Source organism: Capricornis sumatraensis, chromosome 1 (genome assembly GCF_032405125.1).
Source record: "Capricornis sumatraensis isolate serow.1 chromosome 1, serow.2, whole genome shotgun sequence".
NCBI lineage: Eukaryota > Metazoa > Chordata > Mammalia > Artiodactyla > Bovidae > Capricornis > Capricornis sumatraensis.
In genome coordinates, this window is record NC_091069.1 from 244,672,159 (window position 1) to 244,696,139 (window position 23,981).

Consider the following 23,981-nt stretch of genomic DNA (forward strand, 5'->3'; position numbering starts at 1 on the left):
GTATCAAATGATATCAGGATGAAAGTATGCCGGTGCTCCCAGGAGCATACATGTGGGCCTATGAACATGCCTGCACACCCAGGGCACTGGCTCCTCGGAAAAGACACAAAGATACATTTTAGGCATTTAAAATTTTCCCCAGAAATGCTTTTTCCCTTGATCTGCTTTTCAAATACATCACTAAAATCTCTCATTCAGGGGACCATAAACCCACAAAAGTTAGTGTTGTTCAAAATGTCTAATTCTACAAATAAAGGGAGGCCTCTACAACTAGAGGCCACATGTTCATAAGCAATTGCTTGTGCAAACTGTCAAATTATACCTTAAAATGGGGTTGGGGAGGTGGAAGTATAGAGAAAGAGGGGGGTTAATTTAAGTCTAAGCTGCTTTAAGCCAGGAAAACAGGCCATGTGGAGTTAAGCTGGGGAGAGGAGTGGGTTTGCTCATTATTCCTAGATTCAAAAGAAAAAATTAATCTGAGATATAAGAGAGTAAAGTCACTGATCTCTACAACCCCAAATGTCCAGGTGCAAAATGTGTTGAAAGATAACAGGCATCTTACACTCAACTACAACTCTGTACTTAGCCAGCTAATCTTTAATAGTCAGAAGAAATGCCCATTAATAATTTAAAGGAGTCATGCCAGAAAAAGAAACCCAAATAAGTCCAGAATCAGCAGGAAAGGATGGTCAAGGTCAGCTGTAAAGTGGAGCATGTAGAATCACACTACACTTTCATGATTCGTATGAAACGCATTCTGACATGTGGATGCCAAAGCACAGGTTGGCAAGAGGAATTTATGAAGACTCCATCCTGCAGCCTCAGAGATGATTCTAGCTGAGAAGCTGTAAATGCTGACAATATCACAAACATTCTGAAGGTAAACAGAAAAATGGATTTTTTAAGAGTAAGTCAAATTCATATTATTGCTCACACACAGACATACTACTCTGAAACAAAATAATCATTTTGGATATTTTTTATATGTTTCTTATTTTTCTATTTTGAATTTTTTAGAAGCAAGAGAAAAAGAGAAATCAGTGGAAAATGCTGTTAGTCATGAGTGACAGAAGGAATTACTACTGCAGTTCCTTGACAGAAAGGTTTTGTTATTACTGGGGTTTTTTTCTGGAAATATGTTATTTCACTTGAAAAAAGTGCAAGTTTGACAAGTAAAGCTAGAGCTGATACTGAGGAGGCTCTCACTGCCACACAACAGGACAGAGAGTGCCTTTACAAAACTCAAAGAGGACAAATTTAAATGCCTATTACAAATATTTAAATTAAAGTCTGGCCTAAACACCAAAGCAGAAGACTTCAATCACTTCAACAAAAAAATTAATGAGTCAAAGATGCTCATGAGACTGGAAGTAAGCACCGTCCAATATTGCTAGGCTCGTTTTCTATGACCCCTTAGCTTCCTTTCGTCATCACGATGATGCTCTCCAGGTGGTGGGCACAGGAGCCCTGAGCACAACTGTGAAACTGCATACAAGAAAAACAATTTCATTTATAAAAGGAAAACCATATCATAGTATAATCCTCCCTGGTGGCTCAGACAGTAAAGCATCTGCCTGCAATGCGGGAGACCTGGGTTCGATTTCTGGGTTGGGAAGATCCCCTGGAGAAGGAAATGGCAATCCACTCCAGCACTCTTGCCTGGAATACCCCATGGACGGAGGTGCCTGATAGGCTACAGTCCATGGGGTCGCAAAGAGTCGGACACGACTGAGCGACTTCACTTTCACATACCATAGTATGTCCAAAACGCTATCTGAAACACACATTATACAAGGTTTTAGTCTATAGTATTTTGTTTCTATTCTACCTTAAAGCTATGATGGATGCTTAATTTTCTGCTTAACTGATTCATTCCAAACCTGAACCATGCTACAGGAAATGAGGTCACTTAAAGATGTTCTCTGAGTGGGAATTCCCTGTCAGTCCAATGACTGAGACGTTGTGCTTCCACTACAGGGGGTAGGGGTTCAATCTCGGGCCAGTACTACGATCTTGCTTGCCATGCTACTGTATGGCCAAGAAAAAACCTCTTTGCTCTACCAGCAGAGACCATAGTTTAATAACTACTGGGCTTCTCTGGTGGCTTAGTTAGTAAAGAATCTGCCTGTAATGCAGGAGACCCAGGTTCAACGCGTGGGTCAGGAAGATTCCCTCAGAGAAGGAAATGGCTACCCATTCCAGTATTCTTGCCTGGGAAATCCCACAGAGGAGCCTGGTGGGCTGCAGTCCACCGGATCACAAAGAGCTGGACACGACTGAGTGACTAACACACAATTTATGCTTAGCTAAGGGGTTCAGTTCAGTTCAGTTTCTCAGTTGTGGCCGACTCTTTGAGACCCTGTGGACTGCAGCATGCCAAGCTTCCCTGTCCATCACCAACTCCCAGAGCTTGCTCAAAGTCATGTCCATCGAGTTGGTGATGCCATCCAACAATCTCATCCTCTGTCCGCCCCTTTTCCTCCCACCTTCAATCTTTCCCAGCATCAGGGTCTTTTCCAAAGGAGTAAGTTTTTTGCATCAAGTGGCCAAAGTATTGGAGTATCAGCTTCAACATCAGTTCTTCCAATGAATATTCAGGACTGATTTCCTTTAGGATGGACTGGTTGGATCTTTGTGCAGTCCAAGGGACTCTCAAGAGTTTTCTCAAACACCACAGTTCAAAAGCATTGATTCTTCAGCACTCAGCTTTCTTTACGGTTCAACTCTCACATCCATACATGACTACTGAAAAAACCATAGCTTTGACTAGATGGACCTTTGTTGCCAAAGTAATGTTTTTTCAATATGCTGCCTAGGTCAGTCATAACTTTTCTTCCAAAGAGCAAGCATCTTTTAATTTCATGGCCGCAGTCACCATCTGATGTGATTTTAGAGCCCAAGAAAATAAAGTCTGACACTTTCCATCATTTCTCCATCTTTTTGCCATGAAGTGATGGGACTGGATGCCATGATCTTAGTTTTTTGAATATTGAGTTTTTGGGGGTTTTTTGGTTTTTGTCAAATTTTATAATTTTTTTCACTTTACAATACTGTACTGGTTTTGCCATACATCAACATGAAACGAATGACAATGAATATTGAGTTTTAAATTAACATTTTCACTCTCCTCTTTAGTTCCTCTTTGCTTTCTGCCATAAGGGTGGTGTCATCTGCATATCTGAGATTATTGATATTTCTTCCCAAAATCTTGATCCCAGCTTGTCCTTCATCCAGCACTGAATTTTGCATGATGTACCCTGCATATAAGTCAAACAAGCAGGGTGAAAATATGTAGTCTTGATATACTCCTTTCCCGATTTGGAACCAGTCTGTTGTTCCATGTCCAGTTCTAACTGTTGCTCCTTGACCTGCATACAGATTTCTCAGGAGGCAGGTAAGGTGGTCTGGTATTCCTAACTCATGCAGAATTTTCCAGTTGGTTGTGATTACACACAGTCAAAGACTGTGGTGTAATCAATAAAGCAGAAGTAGATGTCTTTCTGGTATTCTCTTGCATTTTCGATGATCCAATGGATGCTGGCAATTTGACCTCTGGTTCCTCTGCCTTTTCTAAAACCAGCTTGAACATCTGGAAAATCTTGGTTCACATACTGTTGAAATCTGGCTTGGAGAATTTTGAGCATTACTTTGCTAGCGTGTGAAGTGAGTGCAATTGTGAAGTAGTTTGAGCATTTTTGGCATTGCCTTTCTTTGGGATTGGAATGAAAACTGACCTTTTCCAGTCCTGTGGCCACTGCTGAGTTCTCCAAATTTGCTGGCATATTGAGTGCACCACTTTCACAGCTTCATCTCTCAGGATTTGAAATAGCTCAACTGTAATTCCATCACCTCCACTAGCTTTGTTCATAGTGATGCTTCCTAAGGCCCACTTGACGTCACATTCCAGGATGTCTGGCTCTAACCACCATTGTGGTTATCTGGGTCATGAAGATTTTTTTGTACAGTTCTTCTGTATATTCTTGCCACCTCTTCTTAATCTCGTCTGCTTCTGTTTGGACCATACCATTTCTATCCTTTATTGTGCTCATCTTGGCATGAAATGTTTCCTTGGTATCTCTAATTTTCTGGAAGAAATCTCTAGTCTTTCCCATTCTGTTGCTTTCCTCTATTGATTTTAGTTGATCACCTCGGAAAGCTTTCTTATGTCTCCTTGATATTTTTTGGAGCTCTGCATTCAGATGGGTATATCTTTCCTTTTCTCCTTTGCCTTTAGCATCTCTTCTTTTCTCACCTATTTGTAAGCATTCCTCAGATAGCCATTTTGCCTTTTTGCATTTCTTTTTCTGGGGATGGTCTTGGTCACTGCCTCCTGTAAAATGCCACAAACCTCCATTCATAGTTCTTCAAGCAGTCTATCAGATCTAATCCCTTGAATCTATTTCTCATTTCCACCAGATAATCATAAGGAATTTTATTAGGTCATACCTGAATGGTCTAGTGGTTTTCCCTACTTTCTTCAATTTAAGTCTGAATTTGGCAATAAGGAGTTCATGATCTGACCCACAGTCAGCTCCCAGTCATGTTTTTGCTGACTGTATAGACCTTCTCCATCTTTGGCTTCAAAGAATATAATCAATCTGATTTCAGTGTTGACCATATGGTGATGTCCATGTATAGAGTTAGTTCTAGAAGGTCTTGCTGATCTTCATAGAACCACTCAACTTCAGCTTCTTCAGTGTTACTGGTTGGGACACAGACTTGGATTACTGTAATATTGAATGGTTTGCCTTGGAAACAAACAGAGATCATTTTGTTCTTTTTTTAGATTGCACCCAAGTACTGCATTTCAGACTCTTTTGTTGGCTATGAGGGCTACTCCATTTCTTCTAAGGGATTCTTAGAAGTAGATATAATGGTCATCTGAATTAAATTCACCAATTCTAGTCCATTTTAGTTCACTGATTCCTAAAATGTCGATGTTCACTTTTGCCATCTCCTATTTGACCAATTCTAATTTACCAGATAATCATGATGGTGTGATCACTCACCTAGAGCCAGACATACTGGAATGTGAACTCAAGTGGGCCTTAGGAAGCATCACTACGAACAAAGCTAGTGGAGGTGATGGAATTACAGCTGAGCTATTTCAAATCCTGAGAGATGAAGCTGTGAAAGTGGTGCACTCAATATGCCAGCAAATTTGGAGAACTCAGCAGTGGCCACAGGACTGGAAAAGGTCAGTTTTCATTCCAATCCCAAAGAAAGGCAATACCTATGAATGCTCAAACTACCCCACAATTGCACTCATCTCACACACTAGCAAAGTAATGCTCAAAATTCTCCAAGCTAGGCTTCAGCAATACGTGAACTGTGAACTCCAGATGTTCAAGCTGGTTTTAGAAAAAGCAGAGGAACCAGAGATCAAATTGCCAACATCCTCTGGATCATGGAAAAAGCAAGAGAGTTCCAGAAAAATATCTATTTCTGCTTTATTGACTATGCCAAAGCCTTTGACTGTGTGGATCACAATAAACTGTGGAAAATTCTGAAAGAGATGGGAATACCACACCACCTGACCTGCCTCTTGAGAAACCTATATGCAGGTCAGGAAGCAATAGTTAGAACTGGACATGGAACAACAGACTGGTTCCAAATAGGAAAAGGAGTACGTCAAGGCTGTATACTGTCACCCTGCTTATTTAACTTATATGCAGAGTATATCATGAGAAACGCTGGGCTAGAAGAAGCACAAGCTGAAATAAAGATTGCTGGGAGAAATATCAATAACCTCAGATATGCAAATGGCACCACTCTTCTGGCAGAAAGTGAAGAGGAGCTAAACAGCCTTTTGATGAAAGTGAAAGAGAAGAGTGAAAATTTTGGCTTAAAGCTCAACATTTAGAAAACTAAGATCACTGCATCTGGTCCCATCACTTCATGGGAAATAGATGGGGAAACAGTGGAAGCACTGTCAGACTTTATTTTTTTGGGCTCCAAAATCACTGCAGATGGTGACTGCAGCCATGAAATTAAAAGATGCTTACTCCTTGGGAAGGAAAGTTATGACCACAAAACCAATACAATATTGTAAAGTATTTAGCCTCCAATTAAAATAAATAAATTTTAAAAAAAAAACAAAATACAAATAAAGTTGAACAATATTCAATGAAAAAATAAAATAAAAAGCAGAGACATTACTTTGCCAACAAAGGTCCGTCTCTAGTCAAGGCTATGGTTTTTCCAGTGGTCATGTATGGATGTGAGAGTTGGACTGTGAAGAAAGCTGAGTACCGAAGAATTGATGCTTTTGAAATGTGGTGTTGAAGAAGACTCTTGAGAGTCCCTTGGACTGCAAGGAGATCCAACCAGTCCATTTTAAAGATCAGTCTTGGGTGCTCATTGGAAGGACGATGCTAAAGCTGAAACTACAATACTTTGGCCACCTCATGCAAAGAGTTGACTCATTGGAAAAGACTCTGATGCTGGGAGGGATAGGGGGCAGAAGGAGAAGGGGACGACAGAGAATGAGATGGCTGGATGGCATCACTGACTCGATGGATGTGAGTCTGAGTGAACTCCAGGAGCTGATGATGGACAGGGAGGCCTGGCGTGCTGCGATTCATGGGGTCGCAAAGAGTTGGACACGACTGAGCAACTGAACTGAACTGAACTGAAGGGTGGGAGTCAGTACATCTTCATTTGATGTTAGATTCATTCTAATTATCCTCTAGAGCTCAGAAAATTAGGGAGTGACTGCAGGTGCCTATTCCTGGGAGTAAATGTGAGAGTCAGTAGCAAACACAAGTGTAACTCAGCAGAATACATGACAAATATGAAGCAGAAGCACCATCAATTTATACTCATCAATCAAGTCTCTAAGACAGAGCTCTGAAAGTGAGAGGACATCTGGGAATGTGGACATGACCTCCAGCACATGGTCATCTTTTCTGAGGGCTGATAGGGCAGGTTTTCGGATACATTTGGAGTCTGGACTGTTACATTTTGTCCTATAATGCTCAGGCTGCTTTTGTACGTCCCAGGTCCTCTTAGCTCTACTGGTATAGGTCTCCAACCTCACAACATGAGCCCCACAATAAAAAAGACTGAGAGAGGAGCCAGAGGATTCCAGCCCTCATCTTCTCGCCTCCTGACAGAAGACTACAAACTCTATTAACACTCCTACATTCCTCATGGAAGACAATGTTGCTTGGTTGACATTAGGAGAAAACCCCACAACCATTTTTTTGGACTAAGGACCCTGTGTTCCAAATAATATCCAGAGATCCTCTTGGATGCCTTCTAGCTCCATGATTTCATGCCAATCTCTCTCAGCCATTCATTAGCTAAAACACAAGCTAATAGGCATTACTCGTGTATTCTTTTCTGGATATTTTATCATTTCTAAAAAATGTATCAGTTTTATTGAGGTATAATTTATGAACAATAAAATCCATTCATTTAAATTATAGAGTTCAATAGCAGGGTGGATGGGAGGGGAGTTTCATGGAGAATGGATACATATATATGGTTGAATCCATTTTCTGTCCAACTGAAACTATCACAACATTGTTAATGGGCTATACTCCAATACCATTGGGAACACCCGTGGCGGATTCATGTTGATGTATGGCAAAACTAATACAATATTGTAAAGAATTAGCTTCCAATTAAAATAAATAAATTTAAATTTAAAAAAAAAAACTTAAAAAAATAGAGTTTAATAAGTTCTGACAAATATATACATCTGGGTTACCATCACCACAAGAGGCTCCTTGGGTACTTTTGGAGTCAGTTTCTAACACCATGATCCCCAGGCAACCAGTGGCCTCCTTTCTGTCACTGGAGGTAAGTGCTGCTAGTTCTGGACTTCATAGAAATGGAATTACTCAATAGGAATTCTTTCGTCTTTATCTTCTTTCATTCAGCTCAGTGTTTAGATATACACCCAAACTAGTGTATATTGATAGTTTGCTTCTTTTCATTGACAAGTATTACATTGTATGGATAAACTACAAGTTAGTTTATCTATTCACCTATTGATTGACACTTGCTTCTACTTTTTGGTACTATAAATACAACTGCTAAGAACATCTGTGTTCATCCTTATAGACATGCTTGCATTTCTCTTGGTAACCATCTAGAAGTGCAGTTGCAATAAGTAAACATTTTCTTTTTAAAAAGAAAAACAATTTAAAAATGTCATCGTTAATCACCTTATTTCCACTTAGACATTTAAAGGGAAGAAATGGCACCATAAATCAAAGGTCAACCTGCAACTAAAATAAGGGCATGTGGGCTTCCTATGGGCAAGCAAAGTATGAAATTCTTGGGGTCCAAGCTTTCTCTGAGCACAGGGAAGGAGCTCAGAACTGGCTCAAGGAGTGGCTTGAAATTAAGGAAATTAAGTGGCAGCTGGTCAGGCTCTAGGTAGGCAGCCAAGGTGGACAACTGTGCAGCCTCTGCATTGTGAGAGCCATGCTCTGCGTGATCTGGGGCCCCTGAGTTCCAGGATATTCCAGCTTTGCAAGAAATGCTACTCTGAAACTCAGCTGTTGGTTGCTAAAAATAAGGCTAGAGTGCAATAAAGTTTCTGGCAAGAATTAATGTGCAAGAAATCATCAGTATTACACACAAGGAGTTAAATGAGGATAATTTCTTCAGTGTTCCAGTCATGCTTTTTCATTTGATTATAATGCTTACTCATGACTTCAGCTAGATTAAATCCACCGTAGTCAACTAAACACATATCAGAGGTAAATAATGCATCACCCTGTCCTGTTTCTCTGCAACAAACTCCTCAGTTCCTTCTGGAATTTCCTAATTCAACATCCAAGACTGATTAAACATTTGGTAAAGGAGCTTAAAAAATGATTGTGTGATTTTATTTTGCATATACAAACCAGATAAAAAATAAATAAAAACTTCTTCTGGGTGCTTAAAGTTTGTAGTCAAATCTTCTAAAAGGCAGAGAATGGGAGAAATAACGAACCACTTCAGAGTTCATGAAAAAATTAAAATCTCCTGTCTCAAAATTTCACAATTAAGCTATGAGGTCACTAATCATCCTGCAGTTACTAACCAATCATCAAGCCAAGGGCTACATGTTCATAGTCCTTCATAGTCTCCCTTTTCAATTTAATATTTAATAAAGAACAGAAATTAGAAAATACAAATTTACAGGAAAAAAAAAGGGAAATTTTATAAGTATTTTCCAAGGCATTTGGCCAAACTAAAACTACTATGTGTTTTTGGCTCTCACAGCTTATAATGGGGACTTAAATAGTGTTTCCTTATGGCATGGATAAGGTGGGCAAAGGAATGGCCTATTTTCAGTTTGGTTGGTAACTCAACACATGGTCTGCCATAGCAGAACCTCCTGACAGAGGACAAAGCGTGAGGTACGGAGGCCGCCAGCCCAGAGTCCTGGCAGCGCTGTGGTCTGAGCTAGCTTAGAAGTAACATGCACTGGAAGCAGGAACTCTGGAGTCCTTGAGCAAATTAATTTCTGTGTTTGGTTTCTCATTTGTGAAATGAATAATAGGTACCTTTCCTATCTGAAATCTGGAGGCCGGGCCCAGGCCTCTCACTCCTAGACCACCTGCTCAACACCCTGTCTTGGGGCTCCCTCTTTCTAGATGGTGATGGCCCTTGAGCAACACACAGGCTGTCAGAATTGGTGCTACTTGGTGGCTGTCTGGTCCTCAGTTTTATAGTCTTGGAAAGAAAAGCCCAGGGGATAGTTCTATGCTTCCAAATTTTACCTTTGGAAAATAACAAATAATGTGCTAAAGAAACACCTGCAAAGAACCTAGATGCAAATCCATCTGATACACATATCTGTCTGCCAACAACTCCCATTACCAGGTGGCTTCCAAAACATCCTTTCGAAAGTTGGCAGATAGTACCTGAAGACTTTCAGGTCCTGGTCTCCTCACAGCTGAAGGAGGCAGTACCAGCTCTAACAGCTCCAACAGGAAGGCATCAGATGCACGCTTGGGCTGAAATGGCCAGCCAATCCAAGCGCCACTACCTCCACTTTTTTTGAAAAGAGAATTCAGCTCCTGCCAAAGAGAGTTTCGGCCACAAGGATGTACCTGGAGACCTTCGACCACAAGACGTGTGAGGCTCCCATGCCCCCGCCCCCACCCCCATCCTAGGACCTCCGCAGCAGGCACACTAAGGCCTAAGTCTCCTGAAGCACCTCCTGACGTCCCGGCTGCCTCTGCCTGCCTTGCAGACTGGTGCTCGCCCAGGAACCTCTCTGCACTCGGACTGAAACTTGAATCACAGTCTGACATTCTCTCAGCCTTTCCAGGCTCCTTGCCCAACTCTCCTGATAACATTTTGTACTTTTAGCCCCATCTTGGCACCTGCCTCTCAGAGGTCCAAACAACGTATCATTCATTCACCTGAGGAATGTTAACTGAGTGCCTACGATGGTCCTGGGTTTCCCAGATGGCACTAGTGGTAAAACTCGCCTGCCAATGCAGGACACATAAGAGACGTGGGTTCAGTCCCTGGGTCAGGAAGATCCCCTGGAGGAGAGCAAGACAACCCACTCCAGTATTCTTTCCTGGATAATTCCATGGACAGAGGAGCCTGGTGGGCTACACAGTCTGTGGGGTTGCCAAGAGCTGGATATGACTGAAGTGACTATGTACGCACACACACTGGTTCTGGCACTTGTCCATAGCCCTGGGGAGAAGGGTACAGGACTGAAAGGCCACACATTCCGAGCCCTCCCTCTCGGGGTCATGAACTGCTTCCTCTCTTTGGCTTTCATAATGTGCTGAGAGCACATAACAGCCTCAGCTCATTCACTTTATTAATGGATTGCTTCATGGTTAAGGAAATTGTTGCCAGGGGCTTCCCCCACTGGGCCAGACTTTTTACTCTACAACTCACGTTTTTTTACCATTAGGCTATGATAACCCAGTTTGGCTGACAGCTCTGAGCACTTTCTTTTCTGGCTCATGAGGGCCAGGAAAACCAGTTACAGAGGGAAACTGTATTTCAGAGCTTTCATAGTCCTACACAGGTTAGTGGTGATGCTGTTTAACTCATACAGAAGGGGAGGTCCCTTGTCCAGTGTGAATTTCTAGTTCATCTTCACCATGTCAAGAAGACAGAGAGGACAGACAAAGCCTCAGCTTCCTGCTCTGTATCACCTCAGCTCAGCTCTGGCAAACTGATAGAAGGTGGCTGCATACACCCAAAGCTTTCCCCAGAGGCAGCCAGGCCCACTGGACAGTCAGCCACACCAGCCCACCTGTCATCCAAGAGCAGCCTTCTGAACACTGATGCAAATTCATACCATGATCTCCAAGGTCAGCTATGGTGTCCTCCACATTTGACCCAAGGGTGCGGAGATCCAGGGAAGGAATGGGCTGAGACTCAGGCAGGTTGTCTGAAGCTGGGTCATCAAATTCCTTGCAAAAAGTAATGAACAATTCATGAGAAGCTGATCAGAGGAAACAGCATTACCACAAATGAAACAAGATTCTTGTTTAGAAAATGATTTGGAAACAAAAGCCTACCTAATCCTCTCCATTAAACATGATAACATTTTCAAATCTTAGGAAGGCAGCTTGGAATGCAACAAACAGCTTTGAATTAACTTGGCAGGTGACCTTGGGCAAAGCATGTAACCTCCCTTGGCCTGAGTGTCAGGGTCATGGTGAGGGTGAGGCAGGTGGGACGCCCAGGGCGCACACGGAAGGAGGTACTGACTTGCAGCATCGGCTGCTGAGAATGAGGATCTCCTTCCATTGTGCACCCAGGCCACATGCTCCCCACAGCCTAGCCCAGCCCTGCTCAGCTTCCTCATCTCAAGACTACAGGTGCTGGCTTCGATAATGTTCAAGCTCTCTTCCAGCTTTTATAGCTCTGTGATTTTATGAATTTCAATTCCCTAAAAGAAAGATCTAAGAGGTGACATAAGAGTTTATACTTAAAAATGTTAAGTTAAACTTCTCAAATATATCAACAGGCATTTCAGCTAATCACTGTGTCTGTGTGTGTGTGTGTGTGTGTGTGTGTGTGTGTGTGTGTGTGTTTGCCACCCAGACCTAATGCTGAATTGACCTGTTTTCCAGGATAAATGGTTTTCATGGAGACCTAGTCCAAGCGCACCTTCTTATCAAAAGGAGAAAGTTCAAACTAATCCTAAATAAGTAAGTAAAACACAGCTGTGCTACACTGTGATGTGGCATCTCTGGAAATATAGTCATAAATATTTTTAAGAAAAATAGTCCATTTTTTATACTGTATAATAATTGTTGCAGGAGGTAAAACTGGGGCTCCAAATTTCAAAGGATCACCAATAATGCGAAAAAACAGAGACTGTGTGAAATGTGCCTTTGCATCTATTTCAGAAATTTTTTGAAAACAAGTATTTGAATTCTCAATTGACTTCGATTTTCTGAGGTTCTCTTTGAAGAGAACTGTTCTAATAGTCTTAGAAGGAGCAGGATATGACCTGCTCTTTGATCCCCAAGACTATTCCACATTTGCAGGCCTGACCTGCCACACTCTTCACAAAAACCTTCACACTTGCATATACCCCAGGATAAAAGAAAGACTGGGCTTAGTGTGTGCATCGTGGCATCTAGTTGTTTTAAGCTACCATCCTTTAAGAAATGGTGCCAGCATGATTCCACAGTCAACTACACTTCAAGATTTCAAAGCCCAAATCCAGCAGAGCAGAAAATGCCTGCCAGAGAAAAAGGCCCCGTCAGTCAGGATCTGAAAAACAAAGCAAGCCACTCTCCTAAACGCCTCAAAGAATTTTTATAATGTTTAAGGGGTGACACAACCAGCCTGTCTCTCTCTGAACTCTTGATTCCATCTCCAGCTACTGCTTTTGAAATATAATGAGGTTTGCTTCAGCTCACCAGACAGAAGCAAGAGAACTGGAGAACAGAGCCCAGTGAGAGGAGGAAGAAATTCAACCACAAATGCACATCTGGGGAAAGACAGGAGTGTGTGTGCCTCTTCATTCCTTCTCTCCTTTTCAATTATGTTTTTCTTTAGCTTCTTGCACCTGAATGATCCAATTTATTTCTCACACTATACTTCATCCTTTTCAGCTCACTGATGCCTCTCCACAAGATGTCTAGACCCTTTAGACCATCTGCAAAGTGTTCAGCTCTCTGTCCTTGGTTCTCTGAATATGTTACACCTGCCTCACTCCTGGGCTTCCCTACTGGTTCAGTCAGTAAAGAATCTGACTGAAATGCTGGAGACTGTGAATGTGATCAGACTGGCCTCCACTCTGCCTGGCCTCCTCTCTCCATCCTCCTCCAGAGGGAACAAGAACTTTCGCTCAGGCTGCCTCTCCTTTTCTTCCATTCCCATTAAATGTTCTATTTTTTCTAAAGAGATAATAAGAAGGTCTGCTCATCATGGCTTTTCCAGATCCTCCTCCATCTGAAGCTGCTTTCAAGAACCCAATTTTTGTTCATTACTAATCAGTGTGATCCTGGCCCAGCAGCATCAGAATCACCAGGCAGTTTATTAGAAATGCAGTATCTCAGGCCCCACTTCAGACCAGGCAAGTCAGAATCTGCATTTCAACAAGACCAACCAGTGATTCAGGTGCATTTTGAAGTTTGAGAAGCGCTGCTAGAAGCCATAAGAATTTGAAATAGCGCCAGCTGACTGTGGAGCTGAGTGGTCAAAGATGGTTCTCCTGAAGAGGAGGTGACATTTGAAAGAGGGAGAGTGGGATGGAACCAACGGGCTAGAGAGAAGCAGCTGATTGGCACAAAGGAAGGTGAGAGACCTGGAGAGCTGAGCGACACCATGCGCTGGGCGCAATCAGCGCTTCCCGTCCTCATCATTATGCAGCTGAGGAAGGCTGCTTCTGAAAAGCTCAGGACCAAAGATGTTGTTGAACTGAACCCTAACAACCAAAGAATGAACCACCACCGTCCTCTGACCAAGACAACTGCAGGCACCTCCTCCTGCCTCTGCTCCTTGCTGATGGATGGGGATGGAATTGGGAGAAACTAGGCAGACACTGTGGAGGTTATGAGTTGGGACTCCATAAAATCTGTGAAATCCTCATGTTCCTCATCTGAACTGAGCCAAGATCTGGAATCCCATGTTCTGTAGGATAATATAGAGTTAATAAAATCTTAAGTGACTTTACAATCCCCAAGGGCCCTGATTTTTATAGGTTGAATAGGACTTCATATAGTGCAGTTGCTTCACACTGATAATAATCATATCAGAAATTTAAAACAACACAAAAATGGCAATTTTGAAGGCCCATGAAGAAAAGCAAAGAAGACATTATCAGACACTAAAATGTAAGATTATACTTGAAACTATGTTTTATTTACCATATGCTAACTTCAATATGGGCTTCCCTGGTGGCTCAGAGTTTAAAGCGTCTGCTTGCAAGGCGGGAGACCCGGGTTCAATCCCTGGGTCAGGAAGATCCCCTGGAGAAGGAAATGGCAACCCACTCCAGTATTCGTTTCTGGAGAATCCCATGGACGGAGGAGCCTGGTAGGTTACAGTCCATGGGGTCACAAACAGTCAGACATAACTGAGCGACTTCTATGGTTAGAATAAAGTTATTTAGGCTTTATAATTGGAGAAGGCAATGGCACCCCACTCCAGTACTCTTGCCTGGAAAATCCCATGGACAGAGGAGCCTGGTAGGTTACAGTCCACAGGGTCACTAAGAGTCGAACATGACTGAGCGACTTCACTTTCACTTTTCACTTTCATGCACTGGAGAAGGAAATAGCAACCCACTCCAGTGTTCTTGCCTGGAGAACCCCAGGGACGGGGGAGCCTGGTGGGCTGCTGTCTCTGGGGTCGCACAGAGTCAGACACGACTGAAGTGACTTAGCAGCAGCAGCAGCAGCAGCAGGCTTTATACTACAAAATATTACCACATCTGTACTTTTCAATTTCCAGTCTCTGGGGGTAAAATCCCTTAGAAGCAGGGGACTCTGAGCATTCCAGGAAAAAAAAAACCCTCCCAACCCCCACATCTCTGAGGCCAGCTTCCCTGAGAATGGGGGTTGGGATAGAGCAGCATCAGCACACCCACGTTGTCTGCTGAGGGGTTAATTGATAGAGACTCCTAAGGTCAGAGAAGGCTGGGCCCCCATCTTCTCTAGCTTTGGGTTTTCAGAACTTGAGAGAACTCACAACCACTAAGTCATCAAGAAAGGTGACTCGACTCCTCAGTCAGAGAGCAGCAGAAAACAATGTTCCCAGGCTCTGCTTTGCCTGCAAGTGAGCTCCAGTAGGCACTCCTGCACGCCCCAGATTCAGAGCCCTCTGTTGACTGAGCTACAGTAGTAGAAAGGGTGTCTGCAGGCCTAGGGATCACCCCCACAACTTCAGGGGGCCTGGCCCTTCCTGCTAAAGGAAAGACTCTCCCTCAGATGCAGGAATCGCCAATGAACAAATAACCAGAATTTGAAACAGTAAACTTCTCCCAGAAAATGACTCCTTCCCAAGTTGCTTTTACCAAAAGAGCCGTAAGGCTGGTGTTGATGTCCATTATCCAAATACAACCCTGAAGAAAAACTACGTTAAGTATGAAAGCCCACATCAAGGTCAATGAAGATATTTTTAACCATTAGGGAATGGTATTTGTTATTCAGGTGCTTGGGATGCAGAGGAAGTGAATTTGGGATGCATTTCACGTAAGTCTGCAACCTTATTTATTATTGGATATCTAGGGTAATTTGCCAAAGGAGCTAAACACAATGTATGATGATAAGGATGGGAGACAGAAAATAAAGAGGGAAAGAACAAAAAATAAGACAAAAAGAACAATGGACTAGAGAGGTAAAGCATGGCTGAAATTCAAAATTAGATAGACACGTATCTGTTCTGCAAAGTCATACCTTTAACTCAGCTATTCATTCTGTCCTGATGAAGTCACCCTTAAACAGCAGGCACTTGGTACAGCTGCTCGGAAATAGCGTTGTCTCTAATTTTTGGCCTACAGTTAGCACTCTAAACAAATCTCAGTACATCCTGGAATTGGGCAAAGTTGGTCTGGATGTTTTTTTCCCTACCTTGTCCCTTTTCCTACCCAATTGGCTCTATGAATCTGAAGAATCCGAGGCAAGAAAAGGTCTTTTGTAAAATTTAAAACAGAAGCGCACTCACGTGGAGCACATCCACAGTCTGCCGCTGGAAGTTCCGAGATCTCAGTTCCTGCATTCGTTTGTTGTTTTCTTCATATTTTTCTTCCACAAGCTTTCTGCATAAAGTGAACACAGGCAAAGACCTGCAATTTGCTAAGACAACATATGTTTCATAAGTAAATGTGATCCCTGTTTCAACAGGCAGACCAGGGTGTTGGGCAGCCAGCCTGCAGTCTCTCTCTCAATGGATGAGCGTGGCGCAGCCTCAGTGGATTCTCCTTTAAAGCATGCAGGATGCCAGCTCCTTGTTCCCCCAGGACTCAGCGTGGGAGGGCTGTGCCATCCCTGTGTGCTCTGGCCTGTGCTGACAGGAGTATGTCTCAGATGCCCGATTGAGAGCCCAACACATACCAATAACTAGGTAACAAAGGCACAGACATGGAAAATAGACCCACATTTCAAAGAATTTATATAAAAGAATATGAGAGCCACTGTGAAGAGGAACTTTTCTTGGACATTTCCACTTTCCTCTACAATAGGAATTGAATTTACTAGACATGTTTTTAAACTGGAGGAAAGATTTGAGTTCTTGTGATTACTTGTACCCTCATTTATACTTAGATTTCTTGAAAAAATCACTGAACATCCCTGTCGTCAAATGTTCTTGTCTTTAAAGTGGGTGGGTACATTATAACCCTCATGAAAATGTAGTCATTTTCTAGCTAACACCCATCCTTTCTTGAATCCTAGAAACAATAATCAAAACAACTCTGATGTAATTCATTCATAAAATCAAGAACAAACTTTATTTAACAAACTATTGCTATTAATAACAAAAATATTAAATGTCACAAGGAAGATCAATGACTTTTTTGCATATTAAAGAAGTTTTAACCTGAGAAATAATTTGTAATGTGCAAGTTATTAAATTGCTTGTTTAATCTGTTACTGTCAGACATTTAATTTTCCTTTCACCCTCAACCAATGACATGAACCATGGTACCCTGGAAATATCTGCATTCCTGATGTGTTAGATCTGGGGCTATGAGTTGATGCAACTGTTCAAACAATATTCAAGAATACATTTTATCAACCAATCCACACTTAGTGGTATACTGGATTGTACATATCTTCCAGCTGAACACTGAATAATATTACATTGGTACCTTGAAAAGGCATTGTTGGAACATTTACACCATAGAATCAGCAAACAAATTATTAATAGTAGCTTCTCCTCTGGCCCCCGCAGGCCCAGAAGCTTCATCAGCACACTACTGCCCATGAAGCACTGTTTGACAGAAATCTTTTCCCATATTTATTAAAGAAAACATTTGATAAGAGGAAGTGGTCTCTCAGGTTCTTACATGGTTCATCATGATAGACCCTTTAAGTACAAGGACACCTTGAATCATTTTTCAGATACAATGTTGTTGCTGTTGTTCTGTTGATAAGCCATGTCCAACTCTTTCCAGACTGAAGTATGCTAGGCTCCCTTGTCCTTCACTGTCTCCCAGAGTTTGCTCAAATTCACATTTGCTCAGTCAGTGATGTGATCTAACCATCTTATCCTCTGCTGCCATCTTCTCTTTCTGCCTTCAATCTTTCCCAGCATCAGAGTTAGCTCTTTGCATCAGGTGGCCAAAGTATTGGAGCTTCAGCAAAAGTCTTTCTAGTGAATATTCAGGGTTGATTTCCTTTAGGATTGACTAGTTTGGTCTCCTGGCAGTCAAAGGGACTCTCAAGAGTCTTCTCCAGCACCACAATGCAAAAGCCTCAGTTCTTCAGTGCTCAGCCTTCACTATGGTCCAACTCTCACATCTATACATGATTACTAGAAAAACAATTGCTTTGACTATATGGACCTTTGGCAACAAACTGATGTCTCTGCTTTTTAATATTCTGTCTAAGTTTGTTATAGCTTTCCTTCCAAGGAACAAACTTCTTTGAATTTCATGGCTGCAGTCACCATCTGCAGTGATTTTGAAACTCAAGAAAACAAAATCTGTCACTGCTTTCACTTTTTCCCATCTATTTGCCATGAAGTGATTGGACCAGATGAATGATATTGTTTCTTTAATGTTGAGTTTTAAGTCAGCTTTTTCACTCTCTTCTTTTCCCCTCATTAAGAGGTCAGACATTAACAAGATCATAAAATGGACAGATTTTATTTTCAGGCCTTTTTGTCTCTCTAGTTCTTGGTTGGGGCTTCTAAGCCACCAGAAAAAAAAAAAAAAGGCAGAGGAAGAAAGAACAAAAATCAGTCAGCTGGGTCACTTACCAGCTGAAAAATCAGTCTTTGAGAAATTGGGAGTCTTGGGTTCTTTGGAAGCACCCTTTCATGTGTAAACTCTGAACACTAGTGGTCTCATACAAGCAGCACTGCCCCCAGACTGTGAAGGGCTTCATTTCGCAGAACAGAGCTGCTTCTAGTCTTCTCTCTCAGTTCAGTCGCTCAGTCGTGTCTGACGTTTTGCGACCCCATGGCCTGCAGCATGCCAGGCTTCCCTGTCCATCACCAACTACCGGAGCCTCCTCAAACTCATGTCCATTGAGTTGGTGATACCATCCAACCATCTCATCACCTGTCATCCCCTTCTCCTCCTGCCTTCAATCTTTCCCAGCATCAGGGTCTTTTCCAAGGAGTAAGTTCTTCACATCAGGTGGCCAAAGTATCAGAGCTTCAGCATCAATCTTCAGTCTTGTCTCTACAGACAACAATTTCCTGCAGGCACATTCTTCTCCCTACAGAGCAGCCAGGACTCCAGGCAGAGGGGGTTTAGCAAACACCTGGGGAGTATGGACAGAATAGTGAGGCCACCTTATCACCCCTCACAGGGCTATGTAAAGAAGGTATCAGCAAAAATTGCTAATTGCTTTGTCTGGAGGTTGTCTCTGTATTTTCATTCCTAATAACGTCCCTGATAGTCAATCGTTCTTTTCACATAAGACTGAAAGCTTGATATTAATAGGGTCTGACATCTAATCACCATATTTTGAGCAAATGAGTGAAAGAAAAAGTTGATAAATATATAAGAATGTACATTTTAATTTTCTCTTGTGGTTTCTGCTTTTCTTTAGCACATTCTTTTAGAGCCCTGAGAGGCAGCCTTCACTAAGGGAAGGTCACTTACTTCAGCTTCCTGGCCTCCTCATCAGCTGCTTGGACCTTCCTCACCCGCATCCTCTCTCTTGGTGTCATCTTCTGCACCTCAGACAGTGCCCGCAGGGTCTGCAGGTGAATCTTTTTATGCCTATAAGAATAAAGATTCCCACATGCAACCCATCCCAAACATGCTGAGAAAAATTAAATAAGTATTTTACAGAAGTATCATTACACTACTGAGAAGGGAAAAAGATCTCAAGACTTGTCAAGCAAAAACTAATAAACTCTGGGTAGGCAATTAGCCAAGCAGTACTGTGGTTAATTGGCAATATTTTTAAAATTAGATTTCTGTTTAAAAGCAAGTTTTGTACTTTGCAAATTTCTGCTCATTTCACTATGACTGATTTTCATAGTGTAGGATAAATTAGGATCTTGGCTATTAAGGCATAAATAATGACGTGGATAGGACACAAATTTAGAATTAGACAGGGTTGGAATCCCATCTCTCCCATTCATTAGCTCTGCATCCTTGAGCGAGTTACTGAACCTTTCTGAACCTGAGTTTTCATCTATAAAGTGAAGTGAAGTCGCTCAGTCGTGTCTGATTCTTTGAGACCCCACAGACTGTAGCCCACCACCCTCCTCCATCCATGGGATTTTCCAGGCAAGAGTACTAGAGTGGGTTGCCATTTCCTTCTCCAGAGGATCTTCCCAACCCAGGGATCAAACCTGGATCTTCTGCATTGTAGGCAGACGCTTTACCATGTGAGCCACCAATGGGCTATCATGAGTATTACACGAGATAATGTATATAGAGTGCCTGACACATAAAAGTATCTAAAAATGGTGCTATTATAATGTGCATGCTCAGTTGCATTCAACTCTTTGCAACCCCATGGACTGTAGCCTGCCAGGCTCCTCGGTCCATGGGATTTTCCAGGCAAAAATACTGGAGTGGGTTGCTATTTCCTTCTCCAGGAGATCTTCCCAACCCAGGGATCGTACCTGTGTTTTCTGAAGCTTCTGCATTGGCAGGCAGATTCTTTACCACTGAGCCACCTGGGAAGCCCCAGTACTATAATAGCTAAATGTTATTGAATATGCCCTGTCTTCTAGGCTTCATACAGTAGACATTTTTTAATATTTTATTTATTTTTTAATTGGAAGAAAATTGCTTTACAATGTTGTGTTGGTGTCTGTCATACAGCAATGCAAATCAGTCATAATTACATATATATATATATATATATATATATATATATATATATATATCCTCCCTCATAAGCCTCCCTCCCCTCCCCCAATCCCACCCCTCTAGGTAATCACAGAGTGATAGACTGGGCATTGTATGTTATATAGTGGCAGCTTCCCACTAGCTCTTCATTTTACACATGATAGTGTTGTATATATGTCAGTGCGACCTTCTCCATTCATCCCACTCTCTCTTTCCCTTGCTGTGTCCACAACTCCATTCTCTCTGTTTGTGTCTCCTCTCCTTTCCTGCAGATACGTTCATCAATACAATTTTTCCAGATTTCATATATATGTGTTAATATACAATATTTGTTTTTCTCTTTCTGACTTACTTCACTGTATATAACAAGTTCTAGGTTCATCCACCTCCCTAGAACGGACTCAATTCCTTCTTTTCATGGCTGAGTAATATATATACGTACCACATCTTTATCCATTCATCTGTCAGTAGACATCTAACTTGCTTCCATGTCTTGGCTATTGTAAATAGTGCTGCAATGAACATTGTGGTACGTGTGTCTTTTTGAATTGCGGTTTTCTCAGGGTATATGCTCAGTAGTCAGAGAAGGCAATGGCACCCCAACTCCAGTACTCTTGCCTGGAAAATCTCATGGGCGGAGGAGCCTGCTGGGCTGCAGTCCATGGGGTCGCTAAGAGTCGGACACGACTGACCAACTTCACTTTCACTTTTCACTTTCATGCATTGGAGAAGGAAATGGCAACCCACTCCAGTGTTCTTGGCTGGAGAATCCCAGGGACCAGGGAGCCTGGAGGGCTGCCATCTATGGGGTCACACAGAGTCGGACACAACTGAAGTGACTTAGCAGCAGCATGCTCAGTAGTGGGATTGCTGCATTGTATGGCAGATTTATTCCTGTTTTTTTTTTTCCTCATGATTTTAAAGAACCTTCACACTGTTCTCCATAATGGCTGTAGCAGTTTACATTCCTTCCAACAGTGTAAAAGGGTTCCCTTTTCTCCACAAACTCCCCAACATTTGTTGTTGGTAGATTTTTTGATGATGGCCATTCTGGTTGGTGTGAGGTAATACTTCATTGTGATTTTGATTTGCATTTCTCTAATAATGAGTGATGTTGAGCATCTTTTCATGTGTTTATTGGCCATTTTTTAAAATTTTACTTTATTTTACTTTACAATACTGTATTGGTTTTGCCATACATCACCATGAATCCACCACAGGTGTACACATGTTCCCAATCCTGAACCCCTCTCCCACCTCCGTCCCTATACCATCTCTCTGGGTCATCCCAGTGCACCAGCCCCTGCAAGATTCCTTAAAAAAACTGGAAATAGAACTGCCTTATGACCCAGCAATCCCACTTCTGGGCATACACACCAAGGAAACCAGAATTGAAAAAGACAAGTGTACCCCAATGATCATCGCAGCACTGTTTATAGTAGCCAGGACATGGAAGCAACCTAGATGTCCATCAGCAGATGAATGGATAAGAAAGCTGTGGTACATACTGGCCATCTTTATGTCTTCTTTGGAAGAAATCTGTTTAGGTCTTCTACTCATTTTTTTTTTTTAATTGCATTGTATGTTTTTCTGATTTTGAGTTATATGAACCACTTATACATTTTAGAAATTAATTCTTTGTCAGCTGTTTCATTTGCAATTACTTTCTCCCCTTCTGAGGGTTGTCTTTTCATCTTGTTTATTGTTTCCTTTGCTAGGCAAAAGCTGTTGTTTAATTGGGTTCCACTTGCTTATTTTTATTTTCATTACTCAAGGAGGTGAGTGAGAGATCTTGCTGCAATTTATGTCAAAGAGTGTTTCAACACTATGGTTTCTTCTAAAAGCCTATGTTTCTTCTAAGAGCCTATGTTTTCAATACACTATGCTTCTTTTAAGAGCCTATGTTTTCCTCTAAGAGCTTTATAGTTTCTGGGCTTACATTTAAGTCTTTAATCCGTTTTGAGTTTATTTTTGTGTATGGTGTTAGGAAGTATTCTAATTTGTGTGTAGCTATCCAGTTTTCCCAACACCATTTTTTGAAGAGGCTGTCTTTTCTCCATTGTATATTCTTGCCTTCTTTGTCAAGGATAACATGTCTATATGTGTGAGGGTTTATCTCTGCAATTTCTATGTTGTTCCATTGTTTTTTATTTCTGGTTTTGTGCCAGTACCATACTGTACTGAGGACTGTGGCTTTGAAGTACAGTCTGAAGTCAGGAAGGTTGACTCCTCCAGCTCCATTTTTTTTTCTCAAGAATTGCTTTGGCTATTGGGAGTCTTTTCTGTTCCCATACAAACTATAACATTTTTTCGTCTAGATCTGTGGAAAATGGCCTTGGTAATTTGATAGAAACTGCATTGAATCTGTAGATGGCTTTGGGTACTCTAGTTGTTTTCACAATATTCATTCTTCCAATCCAAGAACATAGTATCCCTCTCCATTGTGTCATCACTGACTTTGCTCATCAGTGTCTTACAGTTTTCTGCAAACAGGTCTTTTGTCTCTATAGGTAGGCTTATTCCTAGGCATTTTATCTGAATGCAAGGGATTTCTTTGTATTTATTTTGTACCCCACAACTTTACTAAATTCACTGACTAGCTCTAGTAATTTTCTGGTGGCATCTTTAGGATTTTCTATGTATAGCATCATGTCATGTGCAAACACTGAGAGTTTTATTTCTTCTTTTCCAATCTGAATTCCTTTTTTTTCTTTTTCTTCTCTGATGCTGTGGCTAGGGCTTCCAAAACTATACTGAATAACAGTGAGGAGCATGGGCATCCATGTCTTTTTCTTGATCTAGAGGAAATGCTTTCAATTTTTCACCATTGAGAGTAACGTTTGGTGTGGGTTTGATGTATACAGCCCTTATTATGCTGAGGTAAGTTCCTTCTATGCCAATTTTCTGGAGAGTTTTTTTTCTTTATCATTAAGGTGTGTTGAATTTTGTCTAAAGCTTTATCTGCATCTACTGAGATGATCATATGGTTTTTATCTTTCAATTTGTTAATATGGTGTATCACCTTGATTGATTTGTGTGTACTGAATCCTTGCATCTCTGAGATAAAACCCACTTGATTACGGTGTATGAATACTTTTAAAGTGCTGCTGGATTCTGTTTGCTAGAACTTGGTTGAAGATTTTGGATCTGTGTTCATCAGAGATTTTGGCCGGTGATTTCCTTTTTTGTGTGACATCTATGTCTGATTTTGGTATCAGGGTGATGGTGGCCTTGTAGAATGAGTTTGGGAGTTTTCCTCCCTCTGCAATTTTTTGAAATAGTTTGAGCAGGATATGTGTTAGCTCTTCTCTAAACATTTGATAAAATTTGACTTCAAGCCATCTGGCCCAGGAATTGTGTTTGTTAGAAGATTTTTAAGTCAGAGTTTCGATTTCAGTGCTTATGATTGGTCTGTTCATATTTTCTGTTTCTTCCTGGTTCAGTCTTGGAAGGTTATACTTTTGTCAGAATTTGTCCATTTCTTCCAGGATGTCCATTTTATTGGCATACAGTTGCTCATAGTGGGCTCTTAGGATCCTTTGTGTTTCTGTGTTTTCCATTG

General features: G+C 41.6%; 1 protein-coding gene across 4 annotated transcripts in view; it reads right to left on the minus strand.

Moving 5' to 3' along the window:
* The window catches only part of NEK11 (NIMA related kinase 11), a 277,295-nt gene that overhangs the window by 133,488 nt on the left and 119,826 nt on the right, over positions 1-23,981 (minus strand). For 3 of the 4 annotated variants that reach the window (XM_068973446.1, XM_068973452.1, XM_068973433.1), the window contains 4 exons: positions 19,214-19,333; positions 16,101-16,198; positions 13,228-13,325; positions 11,276-11,390 (listed from right to left, as the gene is read on the minus strand). In XM_068973446.1, coding sequence (XP_068829547.1) covers positions 11,276-11,390; positions 13,228-13,325; positions 16,101-16,198; positions 19,214-19,333 — 431 coding nt within the window. The remainder of the gene's footprint in view (positions 1-11,275; positions 11,391-13,227; positions 13,326-16,100; positions 16,199-19,213; positions 19,334-23,981) is intronic. The other variant, XM_068973440.1, reaches the window with a different exon arrangement.